Below are 21,264 nucleotides of genomic sequence, written 5' to 3'. Positions count from 1 at the left end.
GTTTTTAGGTTTGGATGCAGGATGTTGTAGTTGTTCTGTGTCAGCAGTAATGGGATCAGGGGCAGTGTCCATATTTGTTCCCGGGACATGCTCCTTAGCAGTGGATACCAATGTTGTCTTGGCCAGTCTGGGGCTATCAGAATGATCCTCGGACGTTCCTCTTTGATCTTGAGAAGCACCTTGTGCATCAAAGGAAGAGGTGGGAATGCGTATGCTGTCAGGTTTTTCCAACTGAAGGATAGGGAGTCCACCTTCCAAGCCAGTGGGTGGTAAGTCCTTGTGCAGAATTTCTTCAACTGGTGATTGAATGGGGATGCAAACAAGTCTATTTGTGGTAATCCCCATTTTCTTGTGATGGTTCTGAAGATGTCCGGATGCAGCATCCATTCGTGGGCATCTGTTGTAGTTCTGCTTAACATGTCTGCTAGAATGTTTTCCTTCCCTGGTACATAAATTGCCTGTAACTGAATGTTGTAGCTCAGAGCCACATCCCATAGGTCCAGTGCCAGCCAGCATAGAGGGTATGAGTGTGTGCCTTCCTGTTTGTTGATGTACCACATAACTGTGGTGTTGTCTGTCCTTATCATCAACTGGCCTTCTTGGAGAAAAGGTCTGAATGCCTGGATTGCCAATTTTACTGCCATCATTTCTTTTAGATTTATGTGCAGATGCAGCTGGTCTTGAGTCCATAGGCCTTGAATGCACTTGCCCATCATGTGTGCCCCCCAACCAAGGTCTGAGGCATCTGTCGTGATGGTTTGTCCTGGTTGACTTTTGCAGAAGGGCAGTCCTGTGTTTGATTGACAGGCCTGAGCCCACCATAAGAACTCTTGCTTTAGGCATGGGATCATTGGAATTTTGGTTTCTAGGCTGTGCTTGTGCTGAGACCACAAATTCTTTAGGTACCACTGTAGCTTTCTCATATGCAGCCTGGCATGAGGGACCAGTATTATGCAGGATGCCATGAAGCCTAGAGCTTGTAGCACTTTTCTTGCAGTTAGATGGCTCTGCTTTGTTAATGCCAAGAAGTAGAGAGGAAGTTGCTCTTTCTTTTCTGCAGTTAGAAATGCCATTTGTTTTGATGTGTCCAGTTCTGCACCCAGAAAGGTTATTCTTTGGGATGGAATCAGCCTTGACTTTTTTGTATTGACTGTATATCCCAGGGCTTGCAGCAGGTAGATGACTCTTTGCAAGTCTTCTGTTAGTTTGTTTTTGTTGTCCGCTTGTATCAGGCAGTCGTCCAGGTAGGGATAGATTTGAATTCCCTGAAGTCTGCAATGAGCGATTACTGATGCCAGGCATTTCGTGAACACTCTGGGCGCAGTAGATAAACCAAAGGGCAATGCTGAGAATTGATAATGCTCTGATCCTGCAAGAAATCTGAGGTATCTTCTGCAAATTGGTCTTATGGGGACGTGCAGGTATGCCTCCTTGAGATCTAGAGTTACCAGCCAAGACTCCTTGCCCAGCATGGGAAGAAGCTGCTGTAGGGTCAGCATTTTGAATTTTGGAACAATGAGGAATGTGTTTAAAGCGGACAGGTCTAGAATAGGCCTCCATTTGTTTTCTTTTCTTGGTACCAGGAAGAGCCTGGAGTAAAATCCCTCCACTTGCTCCATAAATGGTACCTTTTCCACAGCTCTCATTCTTAATAATTGAGATATTTGTTTTAGAGCTTCTGCCCTTTGAGAAGGTGGTAGGTTTGGCATTCCTCTCTTTCCTGGTAGTGTATGGAAATGGAACCTGTAACCTCTGTCTATAGTCTGCAAAATCCATTTTTCTCTTGTAATGCAGTGCCAGTTTCTTGAAAATAATGTTAGCTTTCCGCCTAAGGGCGCTTCTAATTGTTCACTGGTAGGCGGTGCCACCGCCAAGTCACTGTGATTGAGTTGTTATAGTGGTGGTGGCTGTATCCGTGCCTCGTTGGTTGTTACCCTGCCACTGGCGACCCCTGTAGGCACCCCCTGGATTGGTTTCTGCCTCTAGAGTGCCTATTTCTGCCTCTTTGTGCCTTAGAGGAGTCTGGAAAGGACCAATTTTTGGAGGGCCAGTTCCTGCTAAACCTTGGAGGTTGAACTTGTAAGAAATCTTTTACTGTTTGCACAGATTTTGCTTTCTCTTCCATCTTTTTTAGTACCTGCTGTGCGGGGGCACCAAATAAATTGACCTTGTCCATAGGTGCATCCAAAAGCTTAGATTTGACATGGTCTGGTAATGCCTGTTCTTTCAACCATGCATGCCTTCTGATAACTGTGCCAGTCATGGCTGATCTAAAGGAAGCCTCCAGTGCATCATAGCCACATTTTAAAGAATGGTTACTAACCTGCTGTATGTTATGTAACATTTCTTGAACATACTTTTTATCTAAAGATTCTTCAGAGGACAGCTTTTTAGTCAACTGGTCAAGCATAAACTCTTGATATTGAATCATATGAAATTGGCAGTTCAAAGCTCTAGCTGACAAAGTAGCAGAGGTGTAAACGTTTTTACCCCATCTCTCTAAGGACCTGGATTCCCTTTCAGAGGGGAGGGGGTTTTTAGAAGAAGTAGCTGCTACAGCTTTAGGGCCCTGGGAGACTGTCTCTGGATCTGCAAAAGGAGCCTTATATAAGTGGTGATGCGTGTCCGGGACCCTGTAGTACCTATCGGGCTTAGCAGGAGCTAGAGGTAAAGTATCAGGAGAAGTGCAAGCATCATTAAATGCATCATCAACAACAGGTAGAACTGGAGGTATAGCTAAAGGCCTATGCTGTGGCAAATGTAGAAAGGTCCTAAGCCTTTTTCTAGAGTCTGAGAAATCTTGGCCCTGCCACTGAAATTGTTCCCTCATAGCATGCAAGGTTTCCCCAAAGGAAAATTCCTCAGGAGGAGAGGCTGAAGGGATGGACTCCTCAGCATCAGAGTCTTCGTAAGGAGAATAAGAAGCCTCAGGAGGGTCTGTATGTTCTGAGTCATCAGAGGAATAATATGTGGCTTCTGGCTCAGGGGGCTCTGCTCTAGGCCTCTTTTCTGGAGGAGGGAGAGAGGCCCTGTCTGGATGAGGCTGGGCTCCACGAATTAAAGTGATGAGATCCTCTGCTAAAGAAAGCATATGGGAGCTGGTGCTGGGCCTGTGAGAGGGGGGCTTGGCAGGCACAGGTTTAGATGCTTTGGCTGCTTTAGCCCTGGCAAAGGCCTTAATAGACATAGCTGGAGGAGGCCTAGCAGCTCCACGTGCAGGGGTAGAAATATCTAGGGGAATGGTGTCTGATAAATCCTGTGAAATCGCAACAGAAGGTTGGATTTCAGAATCCGTTTCTACCAGGTTAGAAGAGGCCTCGGTAGAAGGCAAGTTATCGGCTGAAGAAAGAACCGCTTGCTCGGTTTCGGCCGAAACAGAGACACTCGTGGTTTGCTTAACGCGGTTTGGCGAAACCGCGGACCGCGAAAGTGTCGGTCCTTTTTTGCTTTTTGGTTATTTGCGTAGTCGGAGGATCCGGCGGCATAATGTAGGCAAAATCGGAGCCGAAAATCTGTTCAGCAAAGTCCGAGCGACGTCTAAGTGTCCGCCGGTTAAAAGAAGCACAGGCTAGACAAGCTGCTACGTCATGGTCTGGGCCTAAACAATGTATGCAATAGGAGTGGAAATCTTTATGAGGTATTTGTTTCCCACAAGATAAACAGTTATTAACTTTCTCTGACATCGGCTGAGGCAAGAAAGAGTCCCCAACGGGGTACTTAGCTTTATAGAAGTCTTCGAAGTAGTATTCGGTAGTAGTAATCTCTGGATCTGACCGACCGGCACTTGCGAACAGCTTCTGCTTGGCCACGGCAAGAAAGACTGAGGAAAATGGCGTCGGCTGATGCCTTTATACCCGAATGACTGCCGCAATGACGTCGGGTGAAGTGCGACACCAGCCGAAGCCAGACCCAGACTTTGGAATCCGGCCGACCGAAGGGCTGCCTGACGACAGGACAACCTATTTGTAAAGACTGCAGATGCATCCTTGAAGGACATCCAGAGTTGAAACTCTACGAGGAGATATAATGATCCTCCCAATAAACTCAAAGGCCAAGCCCATCTCTGCCTGATCTATGGAGCCCATGTTGAGGGCTGGTACAGTCCTCACTGCAAAGGAAATAGGCAGCCTTGACCCAGAAATCCTTGACACAGACAGGGAAGACTCCCCCTGAGCAGGGGATTGGTAGTGGTAGTTCTTGCAACTCTTACAGAGTCCTCCATGTCAATCTCATCTTCGAATATCTCTCACAGTGGAAACTAAGTTTCTGTAGTTAAAAGAAAGACTTAAAAACAATGGAAAATTTTTCAGTACACACCATCAGTATTTACAATTGAAATTTTATGCTGCAAAAGTGACAGCTTTGAAGCAATAACTTAGGTGAAGCCTGAAATTTCCTTAGCTTCCATTGCCTGTGAGACTCTGAACAGGTCACTTACCCAGACAGCATACCTAGGCCAAGTCTGAAAAAGGTCCAAGGAGATCAGTGTGCTCTACCCTAGTTAACAAAATAAGCAAATAAATGCTTCTCAATAAAGCTGATCCTGATAAACAGTATCAATCCCACATAATACAGTAAAACAAGATGTAGCCAAGTGTCCAAGTTAAGAAGGAAGCATTCATAACAAGCACTAGATGGTAACCGCAAGTACATGCTTTGAGAAGTTACAAAGATAAATGCTGAAAAAATGTAAGCCTCACAGGTTTAGCACATTCATTACATGTGAACGCATACAAAGCTACATAAACCACTTTCAATGTTATTAATAAAGCTACGCGGTTAAACACCATGTGACTGATTATTTGTTTTTCAATATAGATGCTTACTTTCCTTTGGAAGTAAATTCTTATTGTGTAGTGCAGGACTAATGAAACATGCAAAGACAGCAAATGAATAGTAAATAATTTCACAGAACTCCATTGTCAAGACTGCTTCTAATACACATGCACTTATAAACTGCTAATACTTACTATCACCAAGAAGCAAATCCACATCAACGTCAGAATCGTCGTCATCATCGTCCTCATCCTCGTCATCGTCGTCGTCTCCATCGCCATCCTCAGCCAGCAGGTTGTTCAGTTCATCATCTGACTGCGAGAACTCGTTCTCAGCGGCATTCTCGTTCTCATTATTCTCATCTTCATCCAAGTCCACCTCCAAAAGTGGATCTGTATCCAGGTCATCTAAGTCATCATCAGAATCATCGTCATCATCATCTTCCTCCTGCTCTTCCTCCTCCTATTTAATAAAGAGCATACAATGGCTTTAAAATGGAAACGGAGTAAAAGCATTCATCTAACAGACCTTGGTTAACTAGTAGCCGCGCACAAAATTCCGAAATAAGCGAGCATTTATTATCTGAGAAGGACACAAACAACTGGTCTGACTTACGAAGTTGTTGGATTAACAAATCCGGGATCAGGTCCAAGGTCCACGGATCGTCCACTGCATGCTTTTGATTTTCCTGGATGTGGGGGTACTACCAAAGAGGTTGGTAGCTACAGCCCATTTTGGATGTCTGAAGCCACCAGCGAGGGTCCTTTGCATAGGTGAGCCGTCACTACTGCCAAACAGCTGAAGCGCAGATACCTCTGGCCGCCTGCCTGTATCGGTATGTGATAATATAGCTTCTCCTTGTCCTGGATATCATCCAAACATCCTCCAACACAGAGAATGGATTGGATTGTGACCATTGCAACTGGATTCGGGATTCATTTACGTTCATCTACTGGATCTGCCAATATTGGTAAAGAACCTGGAGTAATTTCTGATCCGATCTGGTCTGTGGGGACCGGTTTGATGACTCCTTTTTTCTAGCTTAAAGTCCAGAATTGCGGGGGGGCCTCTGCCTCTGGCGGCCTCGTCTCCCTGAAAAATTTCCCGCCTCTGGCGGGAAAAAACTTGCGGATTTTCGAACCACATTTTTCCCTCCTTGGCCTTGGGGTAAGCCCAAAGGGAGGAAAATAACGCCCCCTCCGCCACGATAAACTTTTTCCTCTCGCAGCGGGAGGGGTAAGGTGTCTTTTTCACTTCAAAAGTAAGGAACTCCCTTCGGGGAGAGCAGATAAGAATTTATTTGGAGGACTGACAGGGGAACTGCCAACCCAGTCTCCTCCCAGGAAGGTGCTGGTAAAAAAACCGGGAGGCGGGGGAAGAGGACGGCAAGGCACTCCTCTGAAAGCCGGACCCCAGAATCCTGGGAGGTCCGACTGGGAGGAGAGCAGCCGACGGAAGTCCGAAGTCCAAGCACCGAAGGACCGAGGGGAGGCTTCCGGAACCCAGCATACCCCCGGTCCAGTACCTGCTCCGCGGGCAGCCGCCCCGGGAAGGAGGAGGAGCAGCGGGAGGTGGCCGGGTCCGAAACCAGAAACTGGAACCCGAAACACGGCTTTGACAGAGATTGGAAGACTGGGGACTGGGGAGCACCAGTCTCTGGCCAGAATCCGACATGATCCGACGGACTGGGTGGAACCGAAGCCTTTTTTTTGGCGGGAGCGAGAGGATGCCAAGGCTTTTTGCCCGAGACAATATACACAAAGACAATGGTCGCCTGTCGCCTGTATTTTAACATTTTTTTTATTTGATTTTTTTAAACTGTATTGAAGGTTGAAAGTCCGGAAAGGCCCTGGATGGATTTTCAATCCAAAAGTACACACAAAGTTAGCGACAGTTAAAACAGCTTTTGTTAGCAAAAACAGCAAAAACTGACAGAAAGTTGGGACTGGTAGTGGTGCATCCTGGGATATAGTAACATCTCTTTTTTTCACTGCACCTTTAACTCAGGCCAGATTGATGACCACATAAAAGTAACTTCGCCCAGCTGTCACACTCAGGAAGTCGCACTCCTTTTCACAGTGGAGACAAAGACAAAGCAGCGCCATCAAAATAGGCTTCCATTACAGACCAGCAGTGTGGAACAAAACTGAGTTCTTGTATTTGATATATGATCTGCGGATGAATGATTAAGACAAGGGAAACATGGGAACAGAAGACTTACTAAATGGAAACTGTCATGAGGATGATGACAAAAGACTGATGAAGGCCAAGTCTTACCCTTATGTGTATGTGTGTGTGTATATATGTATATATATATATATATATATATATATATATATATATATATATATATATACATATATATATATATATACATATATATATATAGGTCTACTACATTTGGTCGAAAGTTCATTTGATCGAAAACCAGTATTCAAGGCGATTAACATGGATTTGTCCCCCTCCCCAATGTCGTGCGACCCTGGAGTTGTTATATATAGTTAGGGGGTGTGTGGGGGGCACAGCCCCCCACCTATTTTCATTTAAAATGCGTACTTTTTGTGTTATCTTCTTCTTTTAAATGAAAATAGGTGTGGGGGCTTCACCCCCACACCCCCTATGTATATATATATATATATATATATATATATATATATATATATATATATATATACACATATACATACACACACACACACACACACACACACACATATATATATATATATATATATAGCCAAAAACACCACAAAACGATAGTTGTATAAACACAGACCCAACGAAGCTACGGAAGAATCACAAAAGTAGCTGCAATTAACGTAATAAAATGACTCCTTCTTCTTCAAGACAGATAAAAACAGGTTTAATACAAAAAAGGTTGTGAGCGCTTTCGCAGAGTACACCTCCGCTTCATCAGACAACTGGTTAATTAAACAGCAAGAAATATATACTTCATCAATTAGTTAATCAACCAATGAAAATGTTTAAAACATTTAAAACTACACATAACAACCACATTTATTCATAAAGTAATACGACCTCACAATACAAAATATTTTCTATCAAACACATACAGATTTGTATCTATAACATATGTAAAAAACTTATAAAAATAATAATAATAATAACTAATGTAAAAGGGTATTCTGAATTTAATAATATGAACAAATCTTCTGTTAGTATATAATAAATAAAACTATATATGTATATAATAAGGATATATGACACACCCATTATCTTGACTCTATATCCTTACTACATATTTAAGCTATAATCAAAATTAAAATTGTACTTAAATAAGCCCTCATAGTATTAAGTTAGCGTAATCTCCTACCTTTGAGTGTTGGTTTTATACTAACATGGTCATTGAGTCCATACCCACCATGTGCGCCTAATCTCAAAATCCACCTAGTTTCAGCTTGTTCGGTAAGATTGACGATATCTCCTAACCTAATGTTTGGGTATTGAATATGTAGCACTTGAAAATAAAACTTATGATCTTTACCTTCATTTAAGATATGTTTGGAAATGGCACTATAGTCGTGACCTCTAGCTACACAGTAGTAATGATCCCCAATTCTTTTTCTGAGGGTTCGATTACTCTTACCTATATAAAATTTAAAACATTTATCACAATGGGCAACATATACTATGTTCCGAGTACGACAAGTGCTGTTATTCTTTATTTCCCAAAGTCGCCCCGTATTGGGGTCCCTAAAAAACCTTGACTCATCCACAAAAACGCATTGTGAACAAGACCCACATTTCTTAGTGCCCCCTAGTGGAGAATCGATACATCTAAGTGTGCTACTAATGTTCCGATAACATAACTGTTGCTGCAGATTTTTCATATTACTAAAAACAAAGCTTGGTTTTTCACCCACCAACGCTCTTGTTTCGTCATCAACCATTAAGATGTTCCAATTATCATGGATTATTCTCTTAAAACCACTAACATTGGATCCAAATGGAACAATAATACTCACATTTTTATGAGACTCAATGTTATGAGCTTCTTTAAATTCTACATCATTATTAGAAAAATATGGTTTGGCTCTAGTGTTACGCTCTGCTAACACCTCTGATATTTTAGTATCTATCAGAAATTCATTATATCCCCTTGCTAAAAAATATAATTTTAGATTAGCCAACTCCTCGCTTACACTTAACAATTTCTTCCTGTTCCCATGCTACCATGACTAAATTCGCATGGGAACAGGAAGAAATTGTTAAGTGTAAGCGAGTTCTATGCTACAAGCGTTTCGTAGATGATTTGTTTTTTCTTTGGCGTGGCAATGAATTATCTTTGAAAACATTTCTTAAACAGATCAATAATAGTAGTCCGTTTTTGAAATTTACTCTAGAATATTCAAGAGATAGAATAAAGTTTTTAGATGTGCTGATTATAAGATCTGATGGAGGTTACAACACAACAGTTAGTCGGAAGGATTGCTATAGAGCTTCCTTCCTACATGCTACTAGCATGCACAAACCTTCGACGTTTGCAAACATTATTAAAGGACAGGTTTTTAGAGTGTGTAGATTATGTAGCAATGATTCTTTGTTAAACGAGGAGTTGGCTAATCTAAAATTATATTTTTTAGCAAGGGGATATAATGAATTTCTGATAGATACTAAAATATCAGAGGTGTTAGCAGAGCGTAACACTAGAGCCAAACCATATTTTTCTAATAATGATGTAGAATTTAAAGAAGCTCATAACATTGAGTCTCATAAAAATGTGAGTATTATTGTTCCATTTGGATCCAATGTTAGTGGTTTTAAGAGAATAATCCATGATAATTGGAACATCTTAATGGTTGATGACGAAACAAGAGCGTTGGTGGGTGAAAAACCAAGCTTTGTTTTTAGTAATATGAAAAATCTGCAGCAACAGTTATGTTATCGGAACATTAGTAGCACACTTAGATATATCGATTCTCCACTAGGGGGCACTAAGAAATGTGGGTCTTGTTCACAATGCGTTTTTGTGGATGAGTCAAGGTTTTTTAGGGACCCCAATACGGGGCGACTTTGGGAAATAAAGAATAACAGCACTTGTCGTACTCGGAACATAGTATATGTTGCCCATTGTGATAAATGTTTTAAATTTTATATAGGTAAGAGTAATCGAACCCTCAGAGAAAGAATTAGGGATCATTACTACTGTGTAGCTAGAGGTCACGACTATAGTGCCATTTCCAAACATATCATAAATGAAGGTAAAGATCATAAATTTTATTTTCAAGTGCTACATATTCAATACCCAAACATTAGGTTAGGAGATATCGTCAATCTTACCGAACAAGCTGAAACTTGGTGGATTTTGAGATTAGGCGCACATCGTGGGTATGGACTCAATGACCATGTTAGTATAAAACCAACACTCAGAGGTAGGAGATTACGCTAACTTAATACTATGAGGGCTTATTTAAGTACAATTTTAATTTTGATTATAGCTTAAATATGTAGTAAGGATATAGAGTCAAGATAATGGGTGTGTCATATATCCTTATTATATACATATATAGTTTTATTTATTAAATACTAACAGAAGATTTGTTCATATTACTAAATTTAGAACACCCTTTTACATCAGTTATCATCATCATTATTATTATTATTTTTATAAGCTTTTTAAACATGTTATAGATACAAATTTATAAGTGTTTGATAGAAAATATTTTGTATTGTGAGGTCGTATTACTTTATGAATAAGTGTGGTTGTTATGTGTAGTTTTAAATGTTTTAAACAGTTTCATTGGTTGATTGATTAATTGAAGAAGTATATATTTCTTGTTGTTTAATTAACCAGTTGTCTGATGAAGCAGAGGTGTACTCTGCGAAAGCGCTCACAATCCTTCTATTAAACCTGTTTTTATTAGTCTTGAAGTGAAGGAGTCATTTTGTTACGTTAATTGCAGCTACTTTTGTGATTCTTCCGGAGCTTCGTTGGGTCTGTGTTTATATATATATATATATATATATATATATATATATATATATATAGGTTCATATATATATATATATATATATATATATATATATATATATATATATATATAGGTTCATAGGTTGATACTAGGCTATCTGCCCTAGGGCATTTACAAGCCTAGCCAGAGTGTGTTTGGCTTTCGCCACCCTTATAGATTTGTAGACTGTGCCTATGAATAGTAGGTCACAGAATATAGTCCCTTTACGGTTAGTTTATTGTGCCTCTGTCTAGCAGGGACCCAGAAGTGATCCTGGGGGTATACTTACGATCTCCCATCCACTCATCAAGATTTCTCTTGAAGAGGGTCAGTGAGGGGCCTGGACTGGGATTTTGTTCCAGAGTGATGGGAGTCTCTGGGATATGAATCTGTCCCTCCAACATGTTCTATTTATTTCTGTGCTCAGGTTTAAGTCTCTAGAACGTGTAGCTCTAAGGGATTTGGATTTCTTGAGATGGAGCATGTCCATTAATTCTGGGTTGGACATGGCCCTATATGTCAGGCTGGAGTTTCTTTAGCCTAATTGCATAGGGCATCTCTGAGTCCCTTTATCCTCTTGGTGAGGTACTTTTGGGGTCTTTCCAGTTGCTGCAGGTGTCGGCTAAGGTACATCCCAATGGGGCATTGTATTCAATTATGAGCCTGATGAGTGATGAATAGAGTGGCACAAAGACCTCTCTTGATCTAGATGTGAAACCTTTCATGATGAGGTGGGCTATATAGAAGGTCTTTCTAACCACTCAGGCAACGTGATTGTCAAAGGAGAGATTACTATCTACTTGGGTCCCCAAATCCCCAATTACTTCCTCCGTACTTAGTGTGTTACCTCCTATGTGGTAGTCTGTGGGCACTTTGTTTTTCCCAAAGGGGGTGACTATGCATTTTTTTGCATTTAGCTTTAGGCCATGACTTTGGCACCAGTTATCTGTCTCTGTGAGACCCTTTTGGGTTATGCTTGTGACAGCCGGGGAGTCTATTATGGCACCTAGTTTGCAGTCATCTGCGAACTTTGTCAGCCATAGTCCGCCCGTGTTTGCCTGTACCTCAGAGAAGTAAATACTGAACAAGAGAGGTCCCAGGACTGAGCCTTGTGGAACTCCACTTGTAACTGGTTTAGAGTCTGACAAGACACCTGCAATTCTGACCATGTGGGTTCTATCCCTGAGCCAGTCTGCAACCCATCTTGTGACATAGGGGTTGACATTTAAGCTAGTGAGCTTATTTATGATTCCTGAGTGGGGTATTGTGTCGAAGGCTTTTGTAAGGTCCAGGTAGGCTGTGTGGACCACTTTCTCTTAGTCTATGGCCCTGGTAACGGTTTCAAAGAAGTCGACCAGGTTCAAGAGGCAAGACCTGCCTTTAACAAAGCCGAACTGGGTAGGATCCAGTGTCTGAAGGTTTCCGATATCATTGTTTATGAGTTCCATGATGATACGCGCTCCAGAGCTTTGCAGACCAGGCTAGTCAGGCTTATAGGGCGATAGTTTCTAGGGTCCGTTGTGGCACCTCCCTTGTGGAGTGGGACCACCGTTGCTGTACGTCATTCCTTGGGTACACATCTAGTGGTAACGCTGAGGTTGAACAGGGACTTAAAGTGAGGGTTAAGTTCATCTTGTAGCTCGTGTAAGGTGCATCCCGGGACACCGTCTAGTCCCATTGATGCTGTGTTATTTGCTTTGAAGAGGGCAGCTCTTACCTGATCATCTGTGATGTCTGGGAGGTTACACTCTGTTGGGATGGAGATTTGCTCTTTTGGGGGGGATGGGGGGAGAAATTTGCACTGAATCTGTCATCCAGGATGTTGGCAATGTCTGTTGGTTCAGTGTATTTTTTGTCGTTTTGCACTAACTCGGAGCATATCTGGGAGTTGCCGCCCAGGTTCCTGACATAACTAAAGAATGCCTTGTGGTTGTCCTTAGTATCTTGTGCAATTTTTCTTTCGAAGCTGGCCTTAGATGATTTTATGAGGGATCGTAGCTTCTTGCTAGTACTGATCAGAGATGCCTTCTCTTTTTGGGATCTTGCTCTATCATGTAGTAGCTTCCTCCTTTTGTTGTACAGCTTATTTATGGCCGGGGTCCACCAGACAGGACTCCTGCCTTTGGAGGAGTGTGTCTTGGTTTTATTTGGGATGGCACGATCCATGCATTCCTGTAGGTGTCCATAGAATGCGTTTGCGAAGGATTCTGCGGTTTGAGCCTTGTTTTCCACTGGCCCAGGGGCTTTGAAGGTTACCACTTCAGTTTTGAGAAGTGTGAAGTTTGCTTTTGAGAAGTTCTTCACTGTGGTTACCTTGGCTGGGGGTGGGGACGGGATATGGATGTTCAGTGAGATTAATTTCTGGTCTGACCTTACCAGTGAGGGGTATACCTCTGGTGTGGAACATAGAGTCCCTATGTTTGTGATGACCAGATCCAATATGTTTTCCCCTCTTGTGGGGGTGTTGACCAGCTGTTCCATAGCATTTGAGTTTATAAATTCTAGGAACCGTTGTGCAAGGGTGTGTGGGCTTGAGTAGTTTACCCAGTCAATGTTTGGGTAATTGAAGTCACCCAATATGATGGTGTTTGGAGAGACTTTCATGTTCTCCAGTGTTTTCAGGAAGGCTGAGTGGGGTTCCTGAGATTGGGAGGGTGGTCTGTACCACGCTATAAACTGAAAAGCAGTTTTGCCCACTGTTAGTTGCACGTGGATGGTTTCCGTTGCTTCGTGCAGTGCTACTAACCTGGAGGTGAGGGTATTTTTACATGTATATATATATATATATATATATATATATATACACACACACACACACACACACACATATACACACCTCACCAATATATACACACACATTTGTGTATGTGGTGGGGGATGGGGTGGGAGGGGGTAAGGCACCCTTCTCATCCATCCTGCTACTTAACTGTTACTCTGAAGTCATAACCATCTTGAAGGCTTTCTAACCTTGGTATGGTAGTCAGTACAACCATTTCCTTAATTATTCTGTTAAGGACTGCTTAGACCCAATGAATTTCTTATCAGCCTGGGAGCTGTTTAACCAAAGGGTACACTAGACCACAATTTTCAGGCCACTGTTCTTTAGCAAAATCAAAACCCTCTCTCTCTTTCAGGGCAAAAGAATAGTGATTTGACAACAAATGTAAAACTGGTACTATTTGGTCTATTATAAGGTGTCTAGATTCATGTTTACTCAGATTTGTAACGGACAAAATGACTGCCACACTTCCATGATGCTGCTAAGCTGACTAACTGCCATACTTCCATGATGCTGCTAAACTGACCAAATGCCACACTTCCATGATGCTGCTAAGCCAAGTGCCACACTTCCATGATGCTGCTAAGCTGACTAAGTGCCACACTTCCAAGGGTTGGTAGGGTGGCCTAATGGTTAAGGTGTTTGCCTTACAAACACAAGGTGCAGGGTTTGAGCCTCACAAGGGATAATTGGCTAGGCTTAAAATGGCTCGCAAGGGCATTTAGCTTAGTACTAACCTATGAACCTATGCTGCTAAGCTGGCTAAGTGCCACACTTCCATGATGCTGCTAAGCTGGCTAAGTGCCACACTTCCATGATGCTGCTAAGCTGACAGAACTTCAGTGCTACTAATATCTCTTGATCTGTAGTGGTCTGGGGGGACCCACAAGGGCTCCTCCCAGAAGAGTCACCATGAGCCTGTGACGGAGGTGGTATCCCATGGGCTCCTACCAGAAGAGTCACACGAGCCTGTGACTGAGGTGGTATCCCATAGGGAAAAGTAATACCCAAGTCAATATGGCATCATAGTTTGAGACCAATGAAAAAAATATGTAGTTACCAGTTGTCTGTCCCCATCTGTCTCAGCCTATGAGTTACTGGATCCAGCTCGGATCTGAAGCCTACAAAATCTTTCAGACAGCAACTCACCAAGCTCCGCCTCCCTTACCCACAACCCCCTACTCCTCAACAGACTCCTCAGGTAAGGGCTCAAAGAATAAGACAGAAGGAAACCTCCCCCGCTCTGTCATCTTGGTTAGGGGTGTTCACCAAAAAAGGCAGGGGTAGGGTTTGAACCAGGCGGAGACAGACAACATGGATCTATTGTTATGGTAAGTACACAGCTTTCATATCAGATGGATCCCACACAGGAGGCCCCAACAAAAAAGTACCCTTGAGAAAAGGCTTAGCAATTTTGAGAGCTGCCAAGGGAACATTGTCCCTACCAACACTAAAATAAGAAATAGCTGACAACTGCACCTTAATCGTAGAAAAACTATAGAGCCTGAATTTAACAGCTCAGCAAGAAAATGCAGAACTGAATCCAAACAAGCGGAAAAGGGATCAAATCCTTGAGATTCCACCCACACCACAATACAACTCCATTTACTGGAATACACCTTCCTAACAGAAAGTTTTGGGGATGTGGACAAGATATGCACAACAGTATCAGCCTGGGATTCCTGACCATCAAGGGAACTGAAGAAACCATGAAGTTAGCCTGAGGGACTGCAGACTGGGAGGATTCCAGACCCAGTGGATGAGAAATGAAATTCAGAATGGGATCCAGAACCCAACATGGGTATTGCAGAAAAGGCCAAAGAAAAGGGAACCACTACCAACGAGGCCAAAAGGGATTTATGAGGCTCTCTCTCAATCTGCAATAGGCTGTACTCTCGAGAAATTTGGCAACCAGAACTGGCTGATATGTACATGACAGACCCAGGGCCACGCATACAAAAGAGCTTCTCTGGAAGACTTCCCCTGAGGAAGAACTAAGGTGTAACAGCTGCTGCACTTGGTGTTGGAAGGGGAAGCAAAGATTGCAACACAGAATACTCCAGCACCATAAGATCTGAGCTGCCACTCTCAGATTGAGAGGCCACTCATAAGGAAGAAGAATGTTCCTGCTTAAGCTGTCTGCCAAAATGTTGGACTTCACCAGGATTTGCGTTGCAACCAGAACCCGTTGAGACAAGATTGCCCATTGCCAAACCCTTTTGGCCTCCTGACAAGAGGATAAGAATGTGTTCCACCTTGTTTGCTGACATATTAAAGAGACATTGTCAGTCTATTGAAATCACACAGCTGGGTAAGACATCTTGAAAGATTCACAACACAAGGAAGACAGCCCCTCATCTCCAGGACAGTAATGTGGATGTTGGCCTCCGGAAGAGACCAGGACCCTTGAACCATCTTCCTTTCGAAATGCTCCCCGCACCCAAGAAGGAAGGCATCTATGGTGACTGTAGCCACAGGAGGGGGAAAAATGGTCTCCCATAGGTCACTAAGGGAGACTGTAACCACCACTCAAACTGATAGTGACACACCTTTGTAAATCTTAATGGAAAGTCTACTGGATGGATCAAGTATGACCAATGAACTAAAAGCGTCCACTGCATAGCCCTCACGTGGTACCCTGCTAAAGGGACCAACCCTACTGATGCCGCCACGCGGTCTAAGGGTTTCAAGATCACATGAGCCAGAGGCTTTGAAAGGGCAAGCACTGACACTGCCTGGGATTGAAGACTGATCATTCTGGAACTTGGAAGCTTGACAATCTGACTGACCGTATACAAGCAACAACTTATGATTTCTAATACCTGAACAGGTTGCAGGCTTGACTTTAGATGACTAACCACAATCCCTAACTGCCCATTTAACTGGAGTAAGGTATCCATGGTCAAGATTACTGACTCTCTCATGGGATCAGTGATGGGACAGTCATCCAGGCAAGGGAAGACCTGAAAGCACTGCAGGCAGAGCCGAGCTGCAACCACTGCAATGTGCTTGGTAAACATCTGGGGCAGTGGTGAGACCAAACAGCAAGGCTCTGAATTGGTAATGACTGGTTCCCAGTGGGAAGCACAGAAATGTCTTCGAGTGCTTCTCTAGCTTGATAAAATAAACGTCCTTGAGGTCCACAGAACACATCCAGTCATCCTTCTACAATAAAGGCAGAATGGACTGCACCATGGCCATTCAAAACTTGGTGCATTTCACAAAAAGATTCAATATGCTTAAATCCAAAAAGGGCCTGAGGTCTTTGTTCTTCTTTGGCACCAAAAAGAACCCTGAGTAGACCCCAGATCCTTGCTGGTCTGGCAAAACCTCTTGGATGACTTGATCTACCAGCAACTTCTGAATCTCTACTGCTGCCTGCAGTCTCTGATGGGGTGGAACATCAGGGAGATGTTTGTGATGGAACCTTGAACTTGTAAATTTATTTTTATTTTATTTATTTAACATTTAACTGTTAAAGTCAGACTAGGACTGAGCCTATTTTCAGCGGAGGCCCGGGGAGAAACACTCCAGACGCATGTCCTTGAATGTGGGAGGAAACCGGAGTACCTGGACAAAACCCACACGAATGCAGGGAGGACATGCAGACTCCGCACAGAAAGCACTCCAGCTGAGAATCGAAATGGAGAACCTCTTGCTGTGAGGTGACAATGTTAACCGCTGCATCACTGCGCCACTTTAAAAGGGAATGGTATAACCTCTGGATACAACTCTTAACACCCATGCATTTGAGGAGATGGCCTTCCAAGCCTATGGATGAAGAGCCAAATGCCACCCTAACTCTATAGTAGGACATTTGAGCAATCCTTTAAGATCGCTGAAATGGCCCACTGGCGAAGGGCCCATGGAAGCCCTGATTTTGAGGACAGCCCCTGCCCTGTAGATGGCATCCAGTATGGATCTCCTATGGCCACATGCAAAACTCTCTGAAGGAGTGCCCTGGAAAGACTATTGCGACTTTCTAATAAAGAGACTATCGCCTCCCTTCTGATTCTTTGAAAAGGTTCACAGAGGGGTAGTGAAAAGTACTGCTATGGCAGACAATATCTTCCCTTCTTGATCACTCCTAGTTCACGCGTCCTTAATCTTTGGCCCAAGTAATGAAGAGCCATCAAAAAGGGAGTTAATAAAGAACACCTTGAAGCAATCCGCAAGTTGCATAGTTGCACCCAGGTGTGGTGACGCATGGTAATGCCGGGAGACTGCCACTCACGACTATTCATCGGCTACATTCAAAATGAGCCTCATGGAAACATTGGCAATAGAGAGCAGGGTAGAAAACAGACTCCAGTCTCCTCTGCATTCATCAACACTTCAGACACAAGATAGTGTTGAAGTCTGGTCAAGTAGGATAAACAGTTCAGTACCCACACAGCAAATGTCACTTGAGGCATTAAATCGCTTTCCTAGATGGTCCAAAACCTAACACACTCTGGTCAGGGCATGGACCAAGGAATTCTTCTTGGAGATATCCTTGGTAGCATAATCACATCCATGGCCAGACCCTTATTCCAATGCTATCAATCCTTCGGAGGAGCAAGAATTTTGTCAGCTTCTTAGGAAGATGCTCCACCATGGTGAGTTCCTTTCATGCCCTCCAAGACACTAGGCCTGTGACTGCATCTGCAGGGGGAAACAACCAAGACGTAGAAGGGCCCATGCCAAAGGTCTCCAAAAATATTGACTTCTCCGGAGAGGGGGCTTCAGTGGTCCAGCCTCAGCATCACAAAAGGAATCATCCTGTGGAGACTCAGGTGATCCCTCTCCTCCTCCAAGGTCAGTATCCTCAGTGAGAGATGCGTCAGGGAAGTCAAGGTGTTTCCTTTTGCACCACCTCTTGCCTGAGACCTCCCATTCTGGCAAAGCTGGAGGAGAGAGGGAAAAGAAAGGAAGCCTCACCAGGGGAGCAGACTAGAGACCTATCATCACAGACTATCCCAGAGCAGGCTGATGACTGGTTGCAGGCCCAGAAGAGAAAGGGGATGGAACATTGGCTGAGGATGCCTGACCCCCATTCTCCTTAGAGGAGAACATCATTTCAACGACATCGAAGGACGAAGCGGATGCTGGCCTCCCAGGGCCGACAGTCTCAGTATCCGAAGATACCAGAAACAGGCCCAAGGCCAGGGGAGCTACTTCTCAGAATATCAAGACAGGAGCCCAGCTGTTGAATGTTGAAGCTCCAAGAGGTATGACCCAGAAACGGGGGCTGTTAACCTGACCTGGAAATACACGCCTTGGCACTACAGTGCCACAGCCCCAAGCTCTGGTTAGCTCAGTCAGTCAGTTGACAAGACCAAAGTAGGAGCCAGAACACAAGATGTCCATGCCATTGGATCTGGCCTTGATGGTGGGAATACAGTTGGGCCTAAAGACCTTAGATCCAAAGGAGCAGAGGGAGGAAACCAGGGTGATGGAACTGAGATTTCAAGATGTCCCAGACTTGCAGGGATAAGACCTAATTGCATCTGGGTCTGTAAAAAGGACCTCATCAGCTGCTCCATGTCAGAAGCTTTGGAACTGCTCACCAACCTCTATGACAGAGCAGAGAGAGAAACTGATAGAGGTTTGGAGGATGAGGGACCTGTCTGCTGGATCAGAGCTGGGTGGACTCAGAATCGGGGCAGAGAAGCAAAGATTCTGGTGACATCTCAATGGAGTGGATGGGGAGAAAGTTGAAGCTACCCGACCTGACAGAGGCCCTTTAACAAAAAAGGAACGTGGAACACTAAGCACCAGAGATGGAGACTTGCTAATAGTAGACACGGAGGGCAACTGACTCTGAGGAATCAGTGTCAAGGGGGCCGGTGCACATGAAGGCCATGGAATCTTTAATTCCAGTAAGCCAGAAAAGGGACCAGGTGCAGAGACAGAGGAGGATCGCTTATTACCTCCGTCTTGGAGTCACTGGAAAAGTGGAATTTGTCCGATCCAACTCTCAGTGCCAAAGAAGCAGAGGAAGAAGGCCCTTATCCTTAACTGCCCAGGACCCAAACCCCACGCAGATGAACAGGGGGAATTGAGATGGGCAGCCCCCAAACATTAATCACACTTGCTGTGCGCATCTTGAGAGGGCAACTTGTAACAGCAAGCAACACATGTTTTAAAGCCCTTATTCATGTCCAAAACATTAGAAAATACACTAGATATACTGACTACATAAGGGTTTTTCTGAGAATCAAACTCTGTACCTAAAAGCAGAAGACAAGGGAGTCTTAAATCCTCCACACCAATTGCCAGACTGGACAAGCACTATACTGCCAAAGACAGCTTATTACAGAAACACATCACTAAACTCAAGAGGGCAGGAAGGCCCTTTGGTAACTCTACACTCACACTAGAACAATCCTAAGTTTAAATTGGCTACCTTCTTCTTTCGGCTGCTCCCGTTAGGGGTCGCCACAGTGGATCAACTGTTTCCATTTCTTCCTGTCCTCTGCATCTTGCTCTGTCACACCAACCACTTGCATGTCCTCTGTCACCACATCCATAAACCTTATCTTAGGCCTTCCTCTTTTCCTGTTACCTGGCAGCTTCATCCTTAGCATCTTTTTCCCAATATACTCTGCATCCCTCCTCAGCACATGTCCAAACCAACGTAATCTTGCCTCTCTGGCTTTGTCTCCAAACCTTCCAACCTGGGCTGACCCTCTAATATACTTATTCCTAATCCTGTCCATCCTCATCACACCCAGTGCAAATCTTAACATCTTCAACTCTGCCACGTCAAGCTCTGAATAGTGCCTTTTTGTCAGTGCCACTGTCTCCAACTCATATAACACAGCTGGTCTCCTACCCTCTTGTAAACCTTCCCTTTCACTCTTACTGGTACTCATCTGTCACAAATCACTCCTGACACTCTTCTCCACCCACTCCATCCTGCCTTTACTCCCTTCTTCACCTCTCTTCCACACTCACCATTACTCTGAATTGTTGATCCCAAGTATTTAAACTCATCCGCCTTCGCCACCTCTACTCCCTGCATCTTCACCATTCCTCTATCCTCCCTCTCATTCATACACATTCTGTCTTAGTCCTGCTGACCTTCACTCCTCTTCTCTCTAGAGCATATCTCCACCTCTCCAGGGTCTCCTCCACCTGTTCCCTACTCTCACTACAGATCACAATGTCATCTGCAAACATCATAGTCTACAGGGAGTCCTGTCTGATCTCGTCTATCAACCTGTCCATCACCATTGCAAATAAGAAAGGGCTCAGAGCTGATCCTTGATGTAATCCCACCTCCACCTTAAACGCATCCATCACTCCCACCACAGAACCCACCGCTGTCACACTACCCTCGTACATATCCTGTACCACTCTTGCATACTAAGAAGGAATCAGTATTGCAAACTAAACAAGGATATACATTTTGAGCCTCAAGAGCAGGAGCACACTCAAGCAAATCTGCAGTCTGCGGCTACCACTCCATCTATACAGTGTAAGGAGGAATCAGTATTGCAAACTAAACAAGGATATACATTTTGAGCCTCAAGAGCAGGAGCACACTCAAGCAAATCTGCAGTCTGCGGCTACCACTCCATCTATACAGTGTAAGAAGGAATCAGTATTGCAAACTAAACAAGGATATACATTTTGAGCCTCAAGAGCAGGAGCACACTCAAGCAAATCTGCAGTCTGCGGCTACCACTCCATCTATACAGTGCAAGAAGGAATCAGTATTGCAAACTAAACAAGGATATACATTTTGAGCCT

The 21,264-nt window shown here is 43.8% G+C and overlaps 1 protein-coding gene across 1 annotated transcript in view; it reads right to left on the bottom strand.

The window, feature by feature from the left end:
- Positions 1-21,264, bottom strand: part of DCAF1 (DDB1 and CUL4 associated factor 1) — a gene marked incomplete in the record, with an annotated part of 1,406,260 nt that overhangs the window by 44,317 nt on the left and 1,340,679 nt on the right. Inside the window, 1 exon segment of the mRNA XM_044078852.1 lies at positions 4,971-5,238. Within this exon segment, the coding sequence (XP_043934787.1) occupies positions 4,971-5,238 (268 nt within the window).

Source organism: Protopterus annectens, chromosome 7.part1 (assembly GCF_019279795.1).
Source record: "Protopterus annectens isolate FY-2018-M chromosome 7.part1, PAN1.0, whole genome shotgun sequence".
In the NCBI taxonomy this organism is placed as follows: Eukaryota; Metazoa; Chordata; order Ceratodontiformes; family Protopteridae; genus Protopterus; species Protopterus annectens.
This window is presented reverse-complemented; position numbering and strand designations above follow the sequence as displayed.